Here is a 17870-nt window from a genome sequence, read left to right on the forward strand (position 1 = left end):
GTTTCCCCGACCGCCACCACGGCGGTTTCCACGGCCGCCGCCGCGCTGGATGTTAGTCTGCGGCGAGTGGCTGGCGGCACGTGTGGGGACGCCCCTTCCCTGGCCACGAAAAGAGCGAAAGGCACCCGTTTGCTGGCGCGGGGCCGAGAGGCCCAAGGACTTGGCCGTAGCCCTGGAGTCCTTAAAGCGCTCAAGTGCGTGGTCTACCTTGTCGCCAAAGAGGCGACGGCCATCGAACGGCATGTCCATCAGAGTGTTCTGGACATCTGCCGAAAAATTGGCGGATCTCAGCCAGGCGTGGCGTCTCACCACCACTGTCGTAGCCATCGCTCTGCCTAGCGAGTCGGTGGTATCCAGCCCACACCTGATCGAATATTTGGCTGCATCCCTGCCATCCACAAGGGCTTGGCCGAGTTTGGCCCGTACCTCCAATGGGCACTCTGGCAGCACCTCCGCCACCGTCTCGCACAGAGAGTGGGTGTAGCAGCCCAAGAGGCATGCAGTGTTGGAAGACCGCAGTCCCAAACTAAGGGAGGAGAATATCTTTTTACCATAATTCTCATACCTCTTGGATTCCCTGTCCGGCGGGGCCGTCGGAAATGCGGTCTGGGAATTAGAGGCCTGAATAACCAGACTCTCGGGGGTGGGGTGGGAGGACAGGAAACATGGGTCGCCCGGTGTTAGGCTCCTGCCCAACCCACACACTGCAGGAACGAGGCGTGTCCCAACCACTTCCCCGACTCACCGGTCACTCACTAGATGGTACAAATGAGATAACCGATGAACCAGAAAAGGGGGTGGAAATAAAGGCACCAAACCTTCCACCCCTGTAGAGCGTAGAGTCAATTAACACCCTCCTCCTCGCTTCCGCACCTGCATAGACAGGGAAACAAAAGGTACAGCACACAATAACTTTCAGTCCCCAATCCTACCTCTGCAACAAAAGACCATATCCAGCATTTCACCACACCACACTTACCAGTAACCAATGCAGGTTTTGCTTCGAGGGGATTTGTCTTGCAAAAACGAGATTTAGTTCTTCGGGTGTTAGGTTTGGGCGTGAGGAATTTCACAGGGTAAAAAACATGCCAAAGTAACGTGCATGAACAAAAAACCCCTGTGTCTCAAAAAAGGGAAGTGAGGGAAAAAAAAAACACAAACACTGAGAAACGATAATCACTCGTCTCTCGGATGAATGAGTGAAAAGTACTCCCAGCCGGGATACCGCTCAAACGTCAGAACCTCCCTTAACGAGGCGGACGGTTCCCATAAGACGTGTATACGAAGCGAACGGCTGGCTTCCGTTCTAGATGGTGTTACAACGTCTCGGGTTCAAAAGAAAAAAGACACAAAAAATAGTGTCTGACAAACAGGAGCCCCTGGATGTCGTTGGCTAATCTCTAACAAGAGACGGGGGAAAAGTGAAACAAGAAAACTAACTAACTAACTACTGGGATACAGGACGGGAAAACAAGGGGACAGAAGGGCGGGAACAGGTAATTCACAACAGCGGGATTCAAGGCCAGGGATCCGGGAAAAGGGTAAAACTCCAGCGTTTCTCACGAGCCCGTGAGAAACGGCAATAACCAACAGCTTCACAGGAACCAAAAATAGCAGGAACCCACAGGTTTGCAATAACAAGCAACAACACTATGGTAGGACTCCCTTTTATACTGCTGGCGTGTCATGTGATGGTGAAAACTAAGGTCATCAAAAGAGGACTGGGTACCGAATCCTAACAGTACCCCCCCCCCCAATGATCCTCCCCACAGGTCTTGGCTTCCGGGGATGATGCCTATGGAACAATCTCACCAAACGGGGCGCGTGCACCCCTCCAGCTGGTTCCCATGCCCTGTCCTCCGGGGCATAACCCTTCCAATCTACCAGGTAATACAACCTACCCCTCCGTCGCCTAGAATCAAGAATGGCCTGAACTTCAAACTCCTCCTCTCCATCCACCACTACCGGCGCGGGAGGGGGCAAGGCTTGATCTGAGGGAACAAAGGGTTTCAACAATGAGGTGTGGAATACTGGATGGATCTTATAATCCGATGGTAATGACAGCTTCATCGCCACAGGGTTGACTACCTGTACAATCGGAAAAGGGCCTACATACCGGGGCTGTAGTTTGCGTGACCCCTGTAGTCTCAGATTACGGGAAACCAACCATACTTGATCACCCACCTTATAACCAGGGGCCGAGACCCTATGGCGATCCGCCTGTAACTTCATGGCCGCCTTGGCTTCCTGTAACCTGCCCCTAGCCACTTCCCAGATGTCACCCAATCGTTTACACACTTCATCAATGGCTGGCATGTGCCCAGTGGGTTGAATGGCTAGGGCTCTAGGATGGTATCCCATAGAACAAAAGAATGGTGTCATTCCCAAGGCCGTGTGTATACTGTTATTATAAGCGAATTCAGCTATGGGTAATGCCATCACCCAATCACACGACAGGGACGTAATCAAGCACCTCAGGTATTGTTCCATTGTCTGGTTGGTACGCTCTGTCTGCCCGTCTGACTGGGGATGGTACGCAGACGACAACCGTATATCCATCTTGAGCACCAGACAGAGCTCCGTCCAGAAATGGGATACAAATTGCGTCCCCCTGTCTGAGATGACAGCTGTAGGTAACCCATGTAACCTTACGATCGAAGTCATAAACTCCAAGGCCATTTCCTTAGCTGTGGGAATCTTCTGAAGTGGTATGAAGTGGGCCATCTTGGTGAATATGTCCACTACTACCAAAATGGCTGTGAAGCCGGACACCAAAGGAAGATCCGTGACAAAATCCATGCTGATGGTATGCCAAGGGGAAGGGGGTATCATCAGTGGCTGCAATAGACCAGAGGGCTTACTATGTGAGGGCTTATTGATGGCACAAATAGGACAAGCTGTCACATATTCCTGAATATCCCGTGCCACAGTCTCCCACCAAAACCACCTCAAACACAGCTCCTTCGTCTTCCCTATTCCGGGATGTGCAACCAGGGAGGAGGAATGACACCACTCCACCACCTTTGTTCTCAACTCGGGTGGGACAAACAATCTATCCCCCTGATATAACAACCCCTCCCGGACCACCACCTGAGACAGCTGTAACCATGGGGCCAAATCCATCCTGCGCAACAGATCTTTCACCTTGGAAGCAAACTCTTCCACCGAAGCCACTCCCACAATTCTCCTGCTATCAAGCATAGGTCTACTTTCTTTCCCAGATTTCACTTCCTCCGGATCGATATGTATCCTAGACAGTGCGTCTGATTTGATCTGCTGAGCAGCGGGTCTGTAGGTTATGATGAAATCATATTCGTTAAAAAACAAGACCCACCGCATCTGTCTTGGTGTCAACGCCCGGGCCGATCTAAAAAACTCCAGGTTCTTGTGGTCCGTATAAATAGTGATTGTATGGCGGGCCCCCCACAGATAGTGGCGCCATTCTTCAAAAGACAGTTTCACTGCCAACAACTCACGTTCCGCCACCGTGTAATTGCGTTCGGCCGGCAACAGTGTCTTCGAAAAATAGGCAATAGGGTGCATATGGCCTGTGCCCTCCTCTTTCTGGGACAGTACCCCGCCCACTGCACCCGCAGACGCATCCGTCTCCACAAAAAAGGGAAAAGCAGGATCAGGATGGGCCAACACCAGAGCAGTTGTAAAGGTCTTCAACAACAGCCGAAAAGCACCTTGAGCTTCCTGAGACCACACAAAAGGGACCCCCTTTCGCAACAACCGTGTCATCGGCGCCACGATATCTGAAAATCGAGCGATAAAGCGCCGGTAAAAATTGGCGAACCCTAGGAGTACCTGTATGTGCTTCACCGTAGTTGGCACCGGCCAGGTCAAAATCGCCTGTATCTTTTTTGGATCCATCCGTATTCCTTCAGCTGATATTAAGAATCCCAAAAATTCCACCTCCGCCGCATCAAACTGGCACTTCTCAAGTTTGGCATAGAGTCGATGTTCCCTCAATTTCTGCAACACTTGCTGCACATGAATATGATGTTCTACACTGTTCTCGGAGAAGATAAGGATGTCATCCAGGTACACAATTACCGTCCTATCCAAGTACTCACTCAGTACCTCGTTGATGAAGTACTGGAATGCCACTGGCGCATTGCACAGGCCAAACGGCATCACACAGTACTCGAACAGCCCATGTTTAGTTTTAAAAGCCGTCTTCCACTCATCCCCGGGCCTCATTCGGATCAGATGGTAAGCTCCACGCAAGTCCAGTTTCGTAAACACCGTGGCCTTGCGGAGTTGATCCAGTAACACGGGGATGAGAGGAAGAGGGTACCTGTTCTTAACGGTGGCCTTATTCAATGTCCGGTAATCCACACACGCCCTCAGTGGGCCTTCCTTCTTCGGTATGAAGAAGATCGCTGAAGACACGGGCGAAGAAGAAGGACGGATGAACCCTAGCTCTAACATCTCATCCAGATAGTCTTTGAGATGTCTCTCCTCCGGTTCAGACAGTGCATAGACACGGCTACAGGGCAAGGGAACCCCCTCCACAAGATCAATTCTACAGTCAAAAGACCGATGTGGTGGTAAACTCTGAGCGCGGCCTTTGTCAAATACATCGGCGTACTCCACATACTGCCTGGGAACTCCGCTTTCTTCCATGGCTGCACAGTACAACGGAGGGACCTTCTCACTGGCCACGCTATAGCAATTCTTCAGACAATAATGAGAATCCAGTGTGACTAGACGCTGCACCCAATCAATCCTGGGATTGTGCTCCTGGAGCCAAGGCACCCCTAACACCAAACCGAAGGAAGGCGCATCAATCAGATCAAACACCACGCACTCCGAATGACCGTTGTCACATACCAACCGTAGAGGCATCGTCTGTCTGGTGATGCACCCAGATGACAACTCGGTTCCGTCAATCGCACGTACGGGCTCCGGTTGTTTCTTATACTGGCAAGGCACACCTAGTTTCTCAGCCAGGGAGATGTCAATGAAATTGCCAGTGGCACCCAAATCTAACAGCACCGATACAGGCACCCGTTTATGCGCTGCCAATAAAAGTTGGGCCGAGATGACAAAATGTCTGGGCGCCAAATCCACAGCCCCCAACACCTCATACTGACCCCTTTTCTGCTCAGGAAGAGGCAACCTTTCCACCTGTACGTATGTCACCTTTTTGCCATAACCTACCCCGATGGTTTGACGGGACACTCCCTTGCAAAATGACCACCTTGTCCACAATAGAGACATAGGTTCTTGTCCCTTCTTTTCCTTTCTTCAGGAGTCAAAGGCCCCCTTACTCCCCCTATTTCCATCGGTTCAGGCATCGACTCCCCAAGGGGTTGTTTCACTTCCGGTTTTATGAAGTTACCTCGGGACACCTGAAAACGTACACGATCCCCACGTCGCTCTGATAGCCGATGGTTTAGTTTAACCACCAGGTCAATGAATGCGGCACACTCCTCCGGTGGATCCACAACCTGTGACACCACATCCTTCAGATCATCATTAAGACCCTGGTAAAACAATGAGGTCCGCTTATCTGCTGGCCAATGTGTCTCTGAGATCAACCGGTTAAAGGTTGCTATATATGTCAGAAGATCCTGTCTGCCCTGTCGTAATTTCAGCAGTTCTGAGTCGCTGGCTTGCATGAATGCGTGTTTGGCAAATAACCCCCGCATCAACTCCTTGAAAGCATCATAATCCCGCAACACCTGATCATTGCTTTCAACTAAGGGGATGGCCCACAGGGCAGCAGTACCAGCCAAATATGAAAGTGTAAAGGCCACTTTTGCCGCATCGTCAGGAAAGGCCCCCGGCCTACACATGAAGTGTAACTGGCACTGATTCATGAACATACCAAATTTCCCACTGTCACCATAGAATCGTTCCAGGTTGAGCCAGGGGAACAGGAACAGGGGATGTCACAGTGATAGCAACAGGGGTACCACTTCCAGGGTTACTCTATCCCGCCCCTCCATACTGGAACGTAGCCGGCTGTATAATGGGTGTCGGTCCTCTGGGTTGGACGGGTTCTCGCGCCCTTACTGCCTGTAGTTCTTGCCTCAACCCTACGTTCTCCTGTCTTAAATCCTGCACCTGGGCCTGTAAAGCGGCTAGGGCTCCCATTACATCAAGCATGGTAGGGACTTCTGTCCCTGCCATTGCTCCTCCTTCCACATCCATCCAAGTTCGGGCAGTGTATTTAAACGTGGGCTTGTTATTCTGTTAGGCTCCTGCCCAACCCACACACTGCAGGAACGCGGCGTGTCCCAACCACTTCCCCGACTCACCGGTCACTCACTAGATGGTACAAATGAGATAACCGATGAACCAGAAAAGGGGGTGGAAATCAAGGCACCAAACCTTCCACCCCTGTAGAGCGTAGAGTCAATTAACACCCTCCTCCTCGCTTCCGCACCTGCATAGACAGGGAAACAAAAGGTACAGCACACAATAACTTTCAGTCCCCAATCCTACCTCTGCAACTAAAGACCATATCCAGCATTTCACCACACCACACTTACCAGTAACCAATGCAGGTTTTGCTTCGAGGGGATTTGTCTTGCAAAAACGAGATTTAGTTCTTCGGGTGTTAGGTTTGGGCGTGAGGAATTTCACAGGGTAAAAAACATGCCAAAGTAACGTGCATGAACAAAAAACCCCTGTGTCTCAAAAAAGGGAAGCGAGGGAAAAAAAACCCACAAACACTGAGAAACGATAATCACTCGTCTCTCGGATGAATGAGTGAAAAGTACTCCCAGCCGGGATACCGCTCAAACGTCAGAACCTCCCTTAACGAGGCGGACGGTTCCCATAAGACGTGTATACGAAGCGAACGGCTGGCTTCCGTTCTAGATGGTGTTACAACGTCTCGGGTTCAAAAGAAAAAAGACACAAAAAATAGTGTCTGACAAACAGGAGCCCCTGGATGTCGTTGGCTAATCTCTAACAAGAGACGGGGGAAAAGTGAAACAAGAAAACTAACTAACTAACTACTGGGATACAGGACGGGAAAACAAGGGGACAGAAGGGCGGGAACAGGTCATTCACAACAGCGGGATTCAAGGCCAGGGATCCGGGAAAAGGGTAAAACTCCAACGTTTCTCACGAGCCCGTGAGAAACGGCAACAACCAACAGCTTCACAGGAACCAAAAATAGCAGGAACCCACAGGTTTGCAATAACAAGCAACGACACTATGGTAGGACTCCCTTTTATACTGCTGGCGTGTCATGTGATGGTGAAAACTATGGTCATCAAAAGAGGACTGGGGACCGAATCCTAACACCCGGAGCCGGGCGGTGGCGTCTGGCCACGTTCCTATCTACGGGCCTGGACCAAGTGCCCAAAAGAACGTCGGTCAAGGCGCTGGCGGCGTCGGGCCGAAGCACCCGACGGCGTCGGGGTCGAAGCCCCCAACCCGCTAGGGCCCCTAGACGGGTCCGCTGGGCCCGAAGGCGCCGCAGAGCCCGTCGGAGGAGAAAGGGACCTCATGGCGCTCAATCTCCTCCGGCGTCGCGTCCTGCCCAGGGACCGGAGGGTGTGGGGCGGGACGAGACGCCCGTGACTCCGAAGGAGCCACGTGGGCGGTGTCACCCAAACCCCCGGCCGCATCGCGTGAGCGTCGGGGGGGGGGGAAATCAGAAGAGCGATGACGTCTCTTCGACTTCTTGTGCTTCTTACCTGACGACTTGGACCCGGAGGAGTGGTGCCGACTCCCGGAGCTGTGACGGCTCCATCCCAGCGACCTGTCACTCGACCTCCCGTGGGACCGGGACCGGGATCTCACTCAGCACGGGGCCGACTGCCGGAGTTCGAGCCTCCTGCGGGACCGCTCCCGCCTGGCTTTCCTCAAGAGGGCCCGACAGTCGGGGCAGGCCTCGTCGTCGACGCCTAGACAAGTTAGGCACAGGCGGTGAGGATCCGTGACCGACATGGTGCGGTCGCAATCGTCACAATGCTTGAAACCAGGCATCCCTACGGCACCGATCGGAGTCGCAAGACTTCGAGAAGGATCAAAAATGATCTAAAAAAAGTTAGTCAAAAATTCACTGGGTTACTGCTTTTTCCAGATCTGCGCTGGCTGGCGCGGAAAAAAGAAGAACTGACGTCAGCACGCGGAGGTGGCGTCTAAGTACTCCGACGACGTCATCACGGCGCCCACGACGCCGACGACGGACGCGGAGCCGCAGACGACGCCTACCGACGCGCAAGGGTACTGCTACGCAAAAGTTTCCGGATCCAGTCTGACGCCTGGGGATTTTCTAAGGTAAGGAATCTATCACTAACTTGTCTCTTTCAGATTCATGATGTATAGCCATACGGGAAACAAAATCAAAATTTTATAGGTAAAACACCACCCACCCATAAATCAACAAAGATCATCTTTTATAGCAGAAAGGGGTAAGGAGCGAGAAAATAAATCTTAATTTAAAATAAAATAGAGAAGGAACACAAAAATACATCTACAATGTCTGCTTGAAATAAAGATTTAATTTAGTGAGCCAGCAGGCTGGTTATGCAGGTCAACATATTAGTGGAGATTTCCATTTCCATGCATCCACTTTGCCACTATCCTGGGGCCGTATTCATAAGATGCCCAGGGGGCGCAACAGGAATTTTCAACCGCTTTGCACGCCCAGGGGAACTTTGCTACACAAAAGGGGCTGCACAAGCGGGGGCTGCAGACGCTTGTGCAGCCGCTTCTGTAATACCAATAGCGCTGGCACACATAAGGCACCAGGGCTATCTTCAAGGGGGTGTTACCTCATTTGCATAGGGGCGCACCCGAGCAAATGAGGGAATCCTTTGCCTCTGCGCCCAAGCCGTATTACCAACATGGGTGCAAAGGCATAGAATCCCTCAGGAGGCACACTGACAGTGAGGCACCTTTCGGTGCCCCTCTGGCAGCCCTCTGGCAGGGGGAAAGGGGATCCCGAGGACCCCCAAGACATCCCCTTCAAAAGTGCAGGCGGGTTGCCACCTGCACTGTGAAATCAGGGAGTTCCTGTTAAGCAGTGGCTCCGTTTTTCATCTGAGCAGCGCAAGTTTGTGGCTGTCCTGGGGGCAGCCCATTCATCGTAATAGGGTACATTTTCACTGTTTGAGCCGGCTCACCTTTTTAAAGGTGCACCCGGCGCAAACAATGAAAATTTGCTTCATGTGTAATGTGGCCTCTGGTTGGTTTTGGGTCCTCCCTTTTTTGACAGAAGTTAAAACTTCTCTCCGCAACCAATCCCATGCAAAACACATCCTTCTGCATCACAGAGAATTAAGAGGTAACATGTTTTAGTTCCATCCAACACCAAAATGGACACTGCTACGTAGAAAGTGACTAACCCCATATGGCAGCAGCTGAGACATGCCCTTCCTCAAATCGTGGGAAAAGGATTAATTTTGGGATGAAGAGTGTGTTGTACAGCCAGATGAAGACGATCATGCCCACACAAATCCAACCCTGTGGGTCAACCACAAAGTGAAAAGGTAGGCGCATGGTTCATAACCTTCAGCTTGAGGTAGAGAATAAAGTGCTAAAAAGAAAAAAAAGAGAAACAAGTAGGTGAGAACATGGTTAAAGCAAAAACACAAACATGTTTGCAAAATTAATTTATAAGACAGGGAAAAAAATATGTTACGCTATGTTAATATATTTTCCAAAGCGTTTGATTACCCTAGGGTGTCTTGGCGCTGGCTTTAATACTGGAAAATAGACATGCAGGAGGAACAACAGGCCTAAAAGGTACTAAAGAGGCACGTTTTTAAGAGCTTCCTGAAAGTAATAAGATGTGATGCGCTCTTAATATGGAGAGGTAAAGTATTCCAGGTTGCCGACATTCCCAAAAAGAAGCTCCCGCCTCCCCAGGTGGAGCGTTTCAACTTGGGAACGGCAATGTATTTAGCCCTAGTGGATCGTAGAGTTCTACCTGGGGTGTACCATTTTAAGTTTTGTAAGAAAAAGTTGGGGCCTGAGCCATAGAATGTCTTGTAGGCAATGCAAAGCACCTTGAATGTGATGCGCTGTCAGATAGGGAGCCAGTGGAGGTTCCTAATGGCAGTGACCACTGAGTGATGTCTTGGGATTTTTAGGAGACGTCTAGCCACAGTGTTTTGTAGTATTTGCAATCTGTTGAGTAATAGGTTATTACAATAGTCCAGTTTGGTCATTATCAGAGATGCTTTGAGAGCTTTCTGAAGATGGACTGGAATAAACTGAAGAATCTTTTTTAGCATTGTCAAAGTGAAAAAAGTGGAGGAGGATAGGGCGCTGACATGATTGAAATAGCTTAGCTTGTCATTCAAAATTCCCAGGTTTCGGGTCTTGATGACAGGAGTTGGGAGAGGGCCCATGTCTGTCAGCCAACAGGACAGAGTCCAGAAGGAAGTTTGTTCCCCGTAAAGCATCACATTAGTTTTCCCTTCGTTCACTTTAAGACAATGTCTATTCATCCACTTACTGACTGCCTTCATACAGTCGCGAAATCTGGAGGATATGCCTGTGCCATCCTTGCTCAATGAGATGACAATTTGGGTGTCATCTGCATAGGAGGTCAAAGAGAAGCCGAACCTTTTGATTACACCTGCTCAAAAGGATGATGTATATATTAAATAAAGTTGGGCTGAGCGAGGACCCCTGAGGGACCCCGCATGGGAAAGAGAAAGGCTCAGAGGTAAATTCGTCCAGCCTATATACCTCCCAGCTCAACTCTAACAATATGTGCAAACTAGAAAGTGAAGAGTTCTTAGGCAACCAGGATGAAGATTTGTCGGTGGAGCGGCTGGCCCAACTGGGTCCCATTTAAGGATCTCCCAATGAGTCTTATCACAAAGGTCTGCTTTTTAGGTCGAGCATTCAAGACCTCTTGTATATACTTTAGTATATACTTATATGTGTACGTACTTTGTGGGCTCTGGAGATCAGCCCTAGGACTTGTCTGCTTCCGCTTAGGGACTTTTTTCTGCTCAACTGCCTCTATTTAACGGTCTTGATAGAAAACGACGAGCAGAGGTAAGTAAAATACCGGGATTGTTTTCTGCTCAACTGCCTCTATTTAACTTTCGTGATAGAGAACGACCAGCAGAGGTCAGGAAAATACCAGACTCACTTTAGAAAAACACTTTAGCATTATCTAGATTCCAGTCCATGGAAATTGTCTTCCACGAGCACCCGTAGACAATAATATTTTTTTCAAATCTTGTATTTTCAGTGATATGACCACCGAAGTTCCAATTTTATATTAAAAACAGAGCTTTGGACTAAACCATTTCCCACGGAAAGGCAATATTTCTCTCCATGTGCTCCCATACCTGGCGTGTCACGCAGTTTGGTGCTTACTTTCCCTCCATGCTAAAGAACAGTAGATGTTTCAGCACCCAGGCTAATGTGCTGCATAGCTAAATACATATAAGGTCCCAAAGGCGAGACCGCTCGCATTGCAAATGCTTGTTCTTCCAGTGACCACAGACATCAAAAGAACAAAGCACTGGAGGTGTTTCCAATGAAAGTTCAATTGTAATATTCAAATGTTGACATTTATTATGCTGTTTAGCCGACATGCTCCTGACCACAATACTCCACCCTAATGGATTGTAAATCTGATTTATCTAGCATTTTGCATAATTAGCAAGTCATTTGTTGTCAGTCGGTCAAATCTCTTATTTCTATTATCCCAGAGAAGGAAAAACACAATTCACATGCATAAAACCAGCCACTCTACAACAGCCTTCTGAAGACAGGAGAGCCATACATGTTTTTTTTTTTTACTTTTTGGTATTTTGCAAAACAACATATTTCTACAAGCACTGTACGGCTTAACAGAAGGTCTTGCTGTTGTCCATACCAAGCAATGACCATACATTTCAGGATATCACCTACAATCTATCGAGTGGCCATACATTGATCAACAGAAAAGAACAGAGCATCTGTTTTGGTCTCATAGCTTTCTTATTAACCATTCATTTCCGGGTTGATAGCGCAGCTCTGTTCCTCAAAGTTTTTAAAACATTGGATTTCTTTTTTTTAAACGAGTGCACCCCTTTAGTCTTTTTGTACATCCACACAAACAGTATGTTTATTTGGCACAAACAGGGTTATATATTGCTACAACCCCATATCAATATCGTATTGCTACCAGGTGATATAAAGAAACATTATGAGATATTTTCATTTTTTAAACAACTTTTCTTAATATATTGTTTAATTGCTCCCCTGGGAAGACATAAATCCTAGAGTGCTAACTGAGGGAATGGTGCTCTGAATGTCTGGAGTCGCCAGTACTAATTATGCATGGGTTTTCTTAGGAAATGTAGTAGACACCATCAATTAATATTGGCACAGGCCACTACACTGTGACAGAACCACTGTTTATGGTGCACTGTTCATTTGAGGTAAGGAATCGCATTCAGGACTACATGAAAAGTATAAAAACAACCGAAACAGTATATCAGCACAAGACAGAAAATCCCCTTACCCTGAATGGTTGGCCAGCAGAAGGAGCTGAAGACATGTGTCAGATTTGTGGCTATTCCTTTTTCAAACAAAGGGAACTTTCAGTCATCTTCGCACAAAAACATATCCATACCACGGATTGCCCCCCACACCCTTTAACTACCATCTGAACTCTTTTGGGTTTCCTGAATGGTGGTCTGGGCATATATAGATTTTCTATGGATTAGATGTTCCAAATTGAGTAAAACTGGGAGCAGCACATTTGGGAAATTTGGAAAACAACTGTAAGCGAAATGTCAGTTTAGGATGCCTGTCTTTTGATCAAAAAAGACACTTGAGCTTTATGGGAAAATAACAATTTTTTCACATCTACACATCCTAGGGTTTCTATAATTGGGTTGCAGCTCTCCGCAGCCACGATTGGCTGGACAGTAAAATGCACTGAACATGACATTTGTCAGATTTTTACCAGTTTTATCTCAGAACAGTATAGGTAATTCCCTCTAGTGTCTCCAGGGCACGAACATAATCCTGCCAGGGCTTCACCCCATTACATGTTCCTCTGGTTCTCCGGAGCAAGGGGGTTCCAGATATATATTAGTTCACTGTGGGTTTAGGGTTCGCACATGAGACAAACTGGGTGAAGTGAATTTGGAGAGCAACTGAACGCAAAATGCAGATTTAGGGTACCTGAATTTTAGTTGTGGGTCTGACCCTTGGGCTGTGTAGAACCGTACACTTTCAACACCTATGCATCCTAAGATTCCTATCACCCCCCCCCCCCTCCAAACTCCCCTTCCCTGGCTTGAAAAACACAGTGAATATAATATTTTTGATATTTTCAGAAAAACAAGGTTATTCAGTTCGATCTTCCTCATGCACAAAGTTATCTCTGCAAACGTTTGACACATCAGTGTTCTCCCTGATTTCATGAGTGAGGGGGTCCCAAATAAGCATGAGTTCACAATGGATTTGAACAGGGATCTATACACTTTAAGCTCCAACCTTCCCATTAAAAGAATATTTTTGATTTTTGTATATTTGGCTGTCAATTAAATAAAATGTTTCCTAAATGCTGTATTTTTACGGTATATTTGAGTATTTGCTTTGAGGTTCAAGTCGTAGAAATTTTTAGAGTAGGGTGCCGGGCTTCCAGTAGTGCTTCAGTGGTGGACTAAAGAAGTTTAAAGGGTATGAATCGCTGCACTAGACACCAGGTAATATTTTTGATAGGGGAGCTTCCCAAGGGAGTGTCTTCAGTATTTGAGTCAGGGGTCAGTCAACACTCAGGGAAACCTATCAATCCAAGACATTTCTAAAATGGAGAGACCCGAAGAAGCCAGCGTGATGTGGCTTGTTAGAATCCCAGCATCTTTCATTATCCTGAATTCTCTGCACATTTTTAAATATAGGTTAAAAAAATGACAATTTCTACACTTTTTGGTGACAGAAACCATTTGGCAAACAGAACAAGTCCCACAATTCCACTTTCCTACACTACTTCTGATAAAAATGCACCTCACATGAGTAAGAGGGTCTATTGCAAAAGGCCACAACTTTGACCAAGCGAATGACGCAGTGATAATACAATGATTTTAGGCAGTCACAGTTTTGGCCTGCTTCTGTCCATTATAATACGCCTGAGGTATGTTTTTTCAGACTAAGTGTGGGAGCATTGAGTGGTGGACTTTTGCTCTTCCTCACAAATTCCAAAACTTTTCATTACAGAAATGTGACGGAATTCTGTTTCTTAAACCAAAATTTGCCTTTTGCAGGGCATTCTCAGTAAGACAAAGTGGTGGCACCCACACAAGCCACACCATCCAGTACTCCCCGGTTTCTGCAATTTCTAGGGTATGTAGCTTTCCCGAGCAGCAGGCTGACAACAGTCCCACATACTGCTCCCTTTCACATCCCTAAAATCAGGCTAGTTCCTTGTTCCTTTCATGTGCTCTCCACAATCACAATATTGGGTCTTTCCTGTCCCAGATCCTCCCACAATTCTGGGGTTTTTATTGAATCAGAAGTGTATAAACTGAAGATGACGTGAAATTTGCTATCCATTGAACTTTTCTATATTTTGGCTTCTTAATGTAAGATAATTGAGCAAAACCACTTTTAAAAAAAAACTTCCTCCGAATAACTTGGCATTATGGGTAATTCAGAATGGTTCAAAGGAGGTCCTACCCTTAATACAGAATTTTACACACAATTAAAAAACACAGTTGTTTAACTTCACCAGAATTAGTACTTTCCTTCATGAAGTGAGGCACGGGCAGTACACAATGCAAATACATTAGACACCAAAGCTAGACTGTTGGCGCTGAGTATCAAGACCTTTTGAAAGAACCTCGCACATTATACATTTATGCAATGCAGAACCTTTATCCCCATTAAGGATAACAGCGTCAGACTTCTTGCAGGAGCACTGGGAAACCGACACACAATTCTGTACTTCAAGACGAAACCAGATGCGGTCTGGATAGTGTTCTTCAGCTAAGTAAAAATTCACCAGAGTGCGCCTTATGGTTGTGGCACAGACACACAATTCTGTACCCCATAAAGAAGGCTGGCGCTTTTTGGATTTTTCTTTCTTAGGCTAAAAACAAAACCTAACAGCATACGACTCCTCACTGGGTACAGATTTGGGAGTCCGTGCCCAAGAAAGCAACCAGGCGCATAAGGAATGGTCTTCTTAGGTTAATACAAAAATCGAAACAGCCATCTGGCTTTTTGCTGGGACATAAACCTAAGTACAGTGGCGGCACTTCCACTAAGGCGGAGGAGCATCGCCCTACTGCTTTTCAGCAGTTGAAGGAAAAATAAAATGATAATAACTTTTAGTTATTATCATTTTATGTTTTTCCGTATGCAGGCGCGGCAGCTCTGCCTGGCAGGGGAGGGGTGGAGTGGTTTGCACTTGCTAAAGTGAGCATGAATATTTGGCCGGCCCTCTGGGGCCGGTCGAACATTCCTGCGCAACTAGTATGTTCTCCACCTAGGCTGCATTACAGCCTGGGTGGAGAACATGCCTCGGCTCCCTGTCCCCATCTGAGCGCCGTGGTTTGGCGCTCAGACCAATCATAATGCTGCAATGCAGCATTGTGATTGGCTCAGAGAAGCCTCAGCCTGGGTGCTTCCTGTGACTTGCTCCGGCCAGAGGAGAGACGGGACGAGGAGGATGCAGAGAGGAAGGACACTGCGAGGAGGTAAGTTGAATTTTATTTTTTATTTACCCCTCGTCCCCCCGCCCCACTGTCTCCCCGCCCTGCCACCGCCGATCTGTGCTGGCCGCCACTGCCCAAGTGACTATCTGTGCCCCAGCAAAAAGCCAGAGGCTATATGGATTTCTTCTTACACAAGGGAAAAAGTGTATCTGAATCTGGATGCTTGCTGGGGCACAGAATTGTGAGTCTGTGCCCCAGAAAGGTGCTGTATGTTGTTTGGACTATTGTAGGCTACGAAAATATTGAGTATCTGGTCCTTGGCTAAGGCACAAACACAAAGATCTTGCGCCTCACACTGCTGCCACACCCTTTCAAACCCAACCTCCTGCTTCATTTCTTATGCTGGTGGGGTAGAAAATGGGTTGGGATGGCAGTTGGCAGGAGCTAGACTCTTACTCCAACCCTCTCTTGCCCCGACCCCTCGCCTCCAGGAAAAAAAGTGGATACACCTGAAGGGCATGGCTAGGGGGGTGCTGGGGTATGTAACAGCTTTTAATCACTCCCATAGCCTTGCCCACCGGTTTGATTCCTGGTTGCATCGTGGCAGCGGGAGGGGCTAGGGGATCCCTCCCAGGCCCATCAGATATCATTCACCATGTTGGATTTATATTAATGCGGTTTTCCCAAAAGTGAGCACTGAGACGCTTAATTTATTAGTTTGCCAGTGCCCAAAAGAGATTGGAACTGGCAAACTCCTTACTTGTACCTACGTTATTAGGAAGAGGTTGACCCCTCACCCGACTGTTGCAGGGGGGACAAAAAGAATTATTAAATAGTTGCCAATCACCAAGAAGGAGCAATTTAAAAATTGGCGTTTATATAGGTCATAAGGGCGTCCTGGGGACACATATTTATAACATATACAAACAGGCACATACACCTGTTTAGTGCAACAAAGGGGTAAGCAGTTCTCTGGAGTGGAGAAGTGTGGCTCAATGGTTAGAGCGGCAGACCCTGATGCAGAGGTCTAGCCCGGGAACAGGGTTCAAATCCCCGCCTCGGCGGGTCTTGGGCTCAAAATTCCACGGACCTGATAATTCTCGCCTCGGTGCCTATTCCAATCATGGAGTCCCTCTCTGCAACTCTGGGCAATAGCTTGCTTAATCTCCACAACGGCCCCCCACAACGCTAAGGATGCCTGGCCTCCACCCAGGGAAAGCCAGGATGGGTTCCACAGTGGTATTCGTACAAGCGCCTTGAGTCCCTTGCGGGTGAATAGTGCGCTATACAAGTATCAATTTACATTTCTCTGGAACAGTATGTTTGTCAAAAATAGTTCTGTAGTTTCGTTTATTTCCAAACTTAATTTATTAAAAGAGAGGCATAACAAAAATAAAACTGTGCACTATTCCCCCTATAGTCGCGAAGCAGAGGAGGCGTGGCTAGAGCAGCACCAATGTTTCCGCATACTAAAGACACATCAAACCAGGGACATGTGAACTTAATTTCAGTTCTGTGGCAGGTGTATGAGTGAGATTATGAGGCATGCTGAAACTCATAGCGAGTATCCTGTACTGCTAACTAAATAGGAGTAAGGCATGAACACAGACAGCAATTTTTTGTTTTTTTTAAACATTGCTTCAGAAGAGTTTATTCATGAGGAGAGAGCTTCTGGTTCATGGCCTAACAAAGAAGGCTTTACAGGTCGCACATTAACACCTTAACACAGCTATATTTCTACACTTTGGGTGTTGGTACTAGTGCGCCTAGTCCTAGGATACTTGTGTGTCACTCCTCAAGAAGGGAAGGGGTTTATCGATTTACCAGCTCTGCATATTCATAATTATTTGCTGACATTAGTAATAATTTAGAAGGGCCTGCATTACTTTTGCATCACACTTCTATTTTGAATGTTCCAAGTACAAACATTTGGCAGGAAGGTCCTTCTCGCTGAAAACTAAGGAGAGATGGAGGCGACACAATCTGTTCTGCTGAAGCCGGAGGAAAACATGCATGGGCAGAGACGTTTTAAGGCATTGGCAAAGTGGGCTACGGCTCAGGGTCCCAGCCTATCAGAGGGCTCCCTGATAGAGCCAGCACTTTTCAGCAGCCACTCTTAGCCTGGTGACCTTGAATACTTTTAAACAGATTGTTTTAAATATAGGTTCCCTATAATTTATTTGTAATACGGGTGCTGTGTGAGAGTCTATTATGGACATTTTTATGAGAAATGCTGTATTTGTTTCACACAAAATATATTTAGAAAAATTCTTACAG

The 17870-nt window shown here is 47.5% G+C and overlaps 1 protein-coding gene across 4 annotated transcripts in view; it reads right to left on the minus strand.

Annotated features, from left to right (window-relative positions):
* The window catches only part of ZDHHC21 (zDHHC palmitoyltransferase 21), a 274098-nt gene that overhangs the window by 177448 nt on the left and 78780 nt on the right, over window positions 1-17870 (minus strand). For all 4 annotated transcript variants that reach the window (XM_086961399.1, XM_086961400.1, XM_086961402.1 and 1 more), the window contains exon 2: window positions 9321-9511. In XM_086961399.1, coding sequence (XP_086817525.1) covers window positions 9321-9474 — 154 coding nt within the window. In that variant the 5' untranslated portion in view covers window positions 9475-9511. The remainder of the gene's footprint in view (window positions 1-9320; window positions 9512-17870) is intronic.

Source organism: Lissotriton vulgaris, chromosome 3_1 (genome assembly GCF_964263255.1).
Source record: "Lissotriton vulgaris chromosome 3_1, aLisVul1.2, whole genome shotgun sequence".
Taxonomy (NCBI): domain Eukaryota; kingdom Metazoa; phylum Chordata; class Amphibia; order Caudata; family Salamandridae; genus Lissotriton; species Lissotriton vulgaris.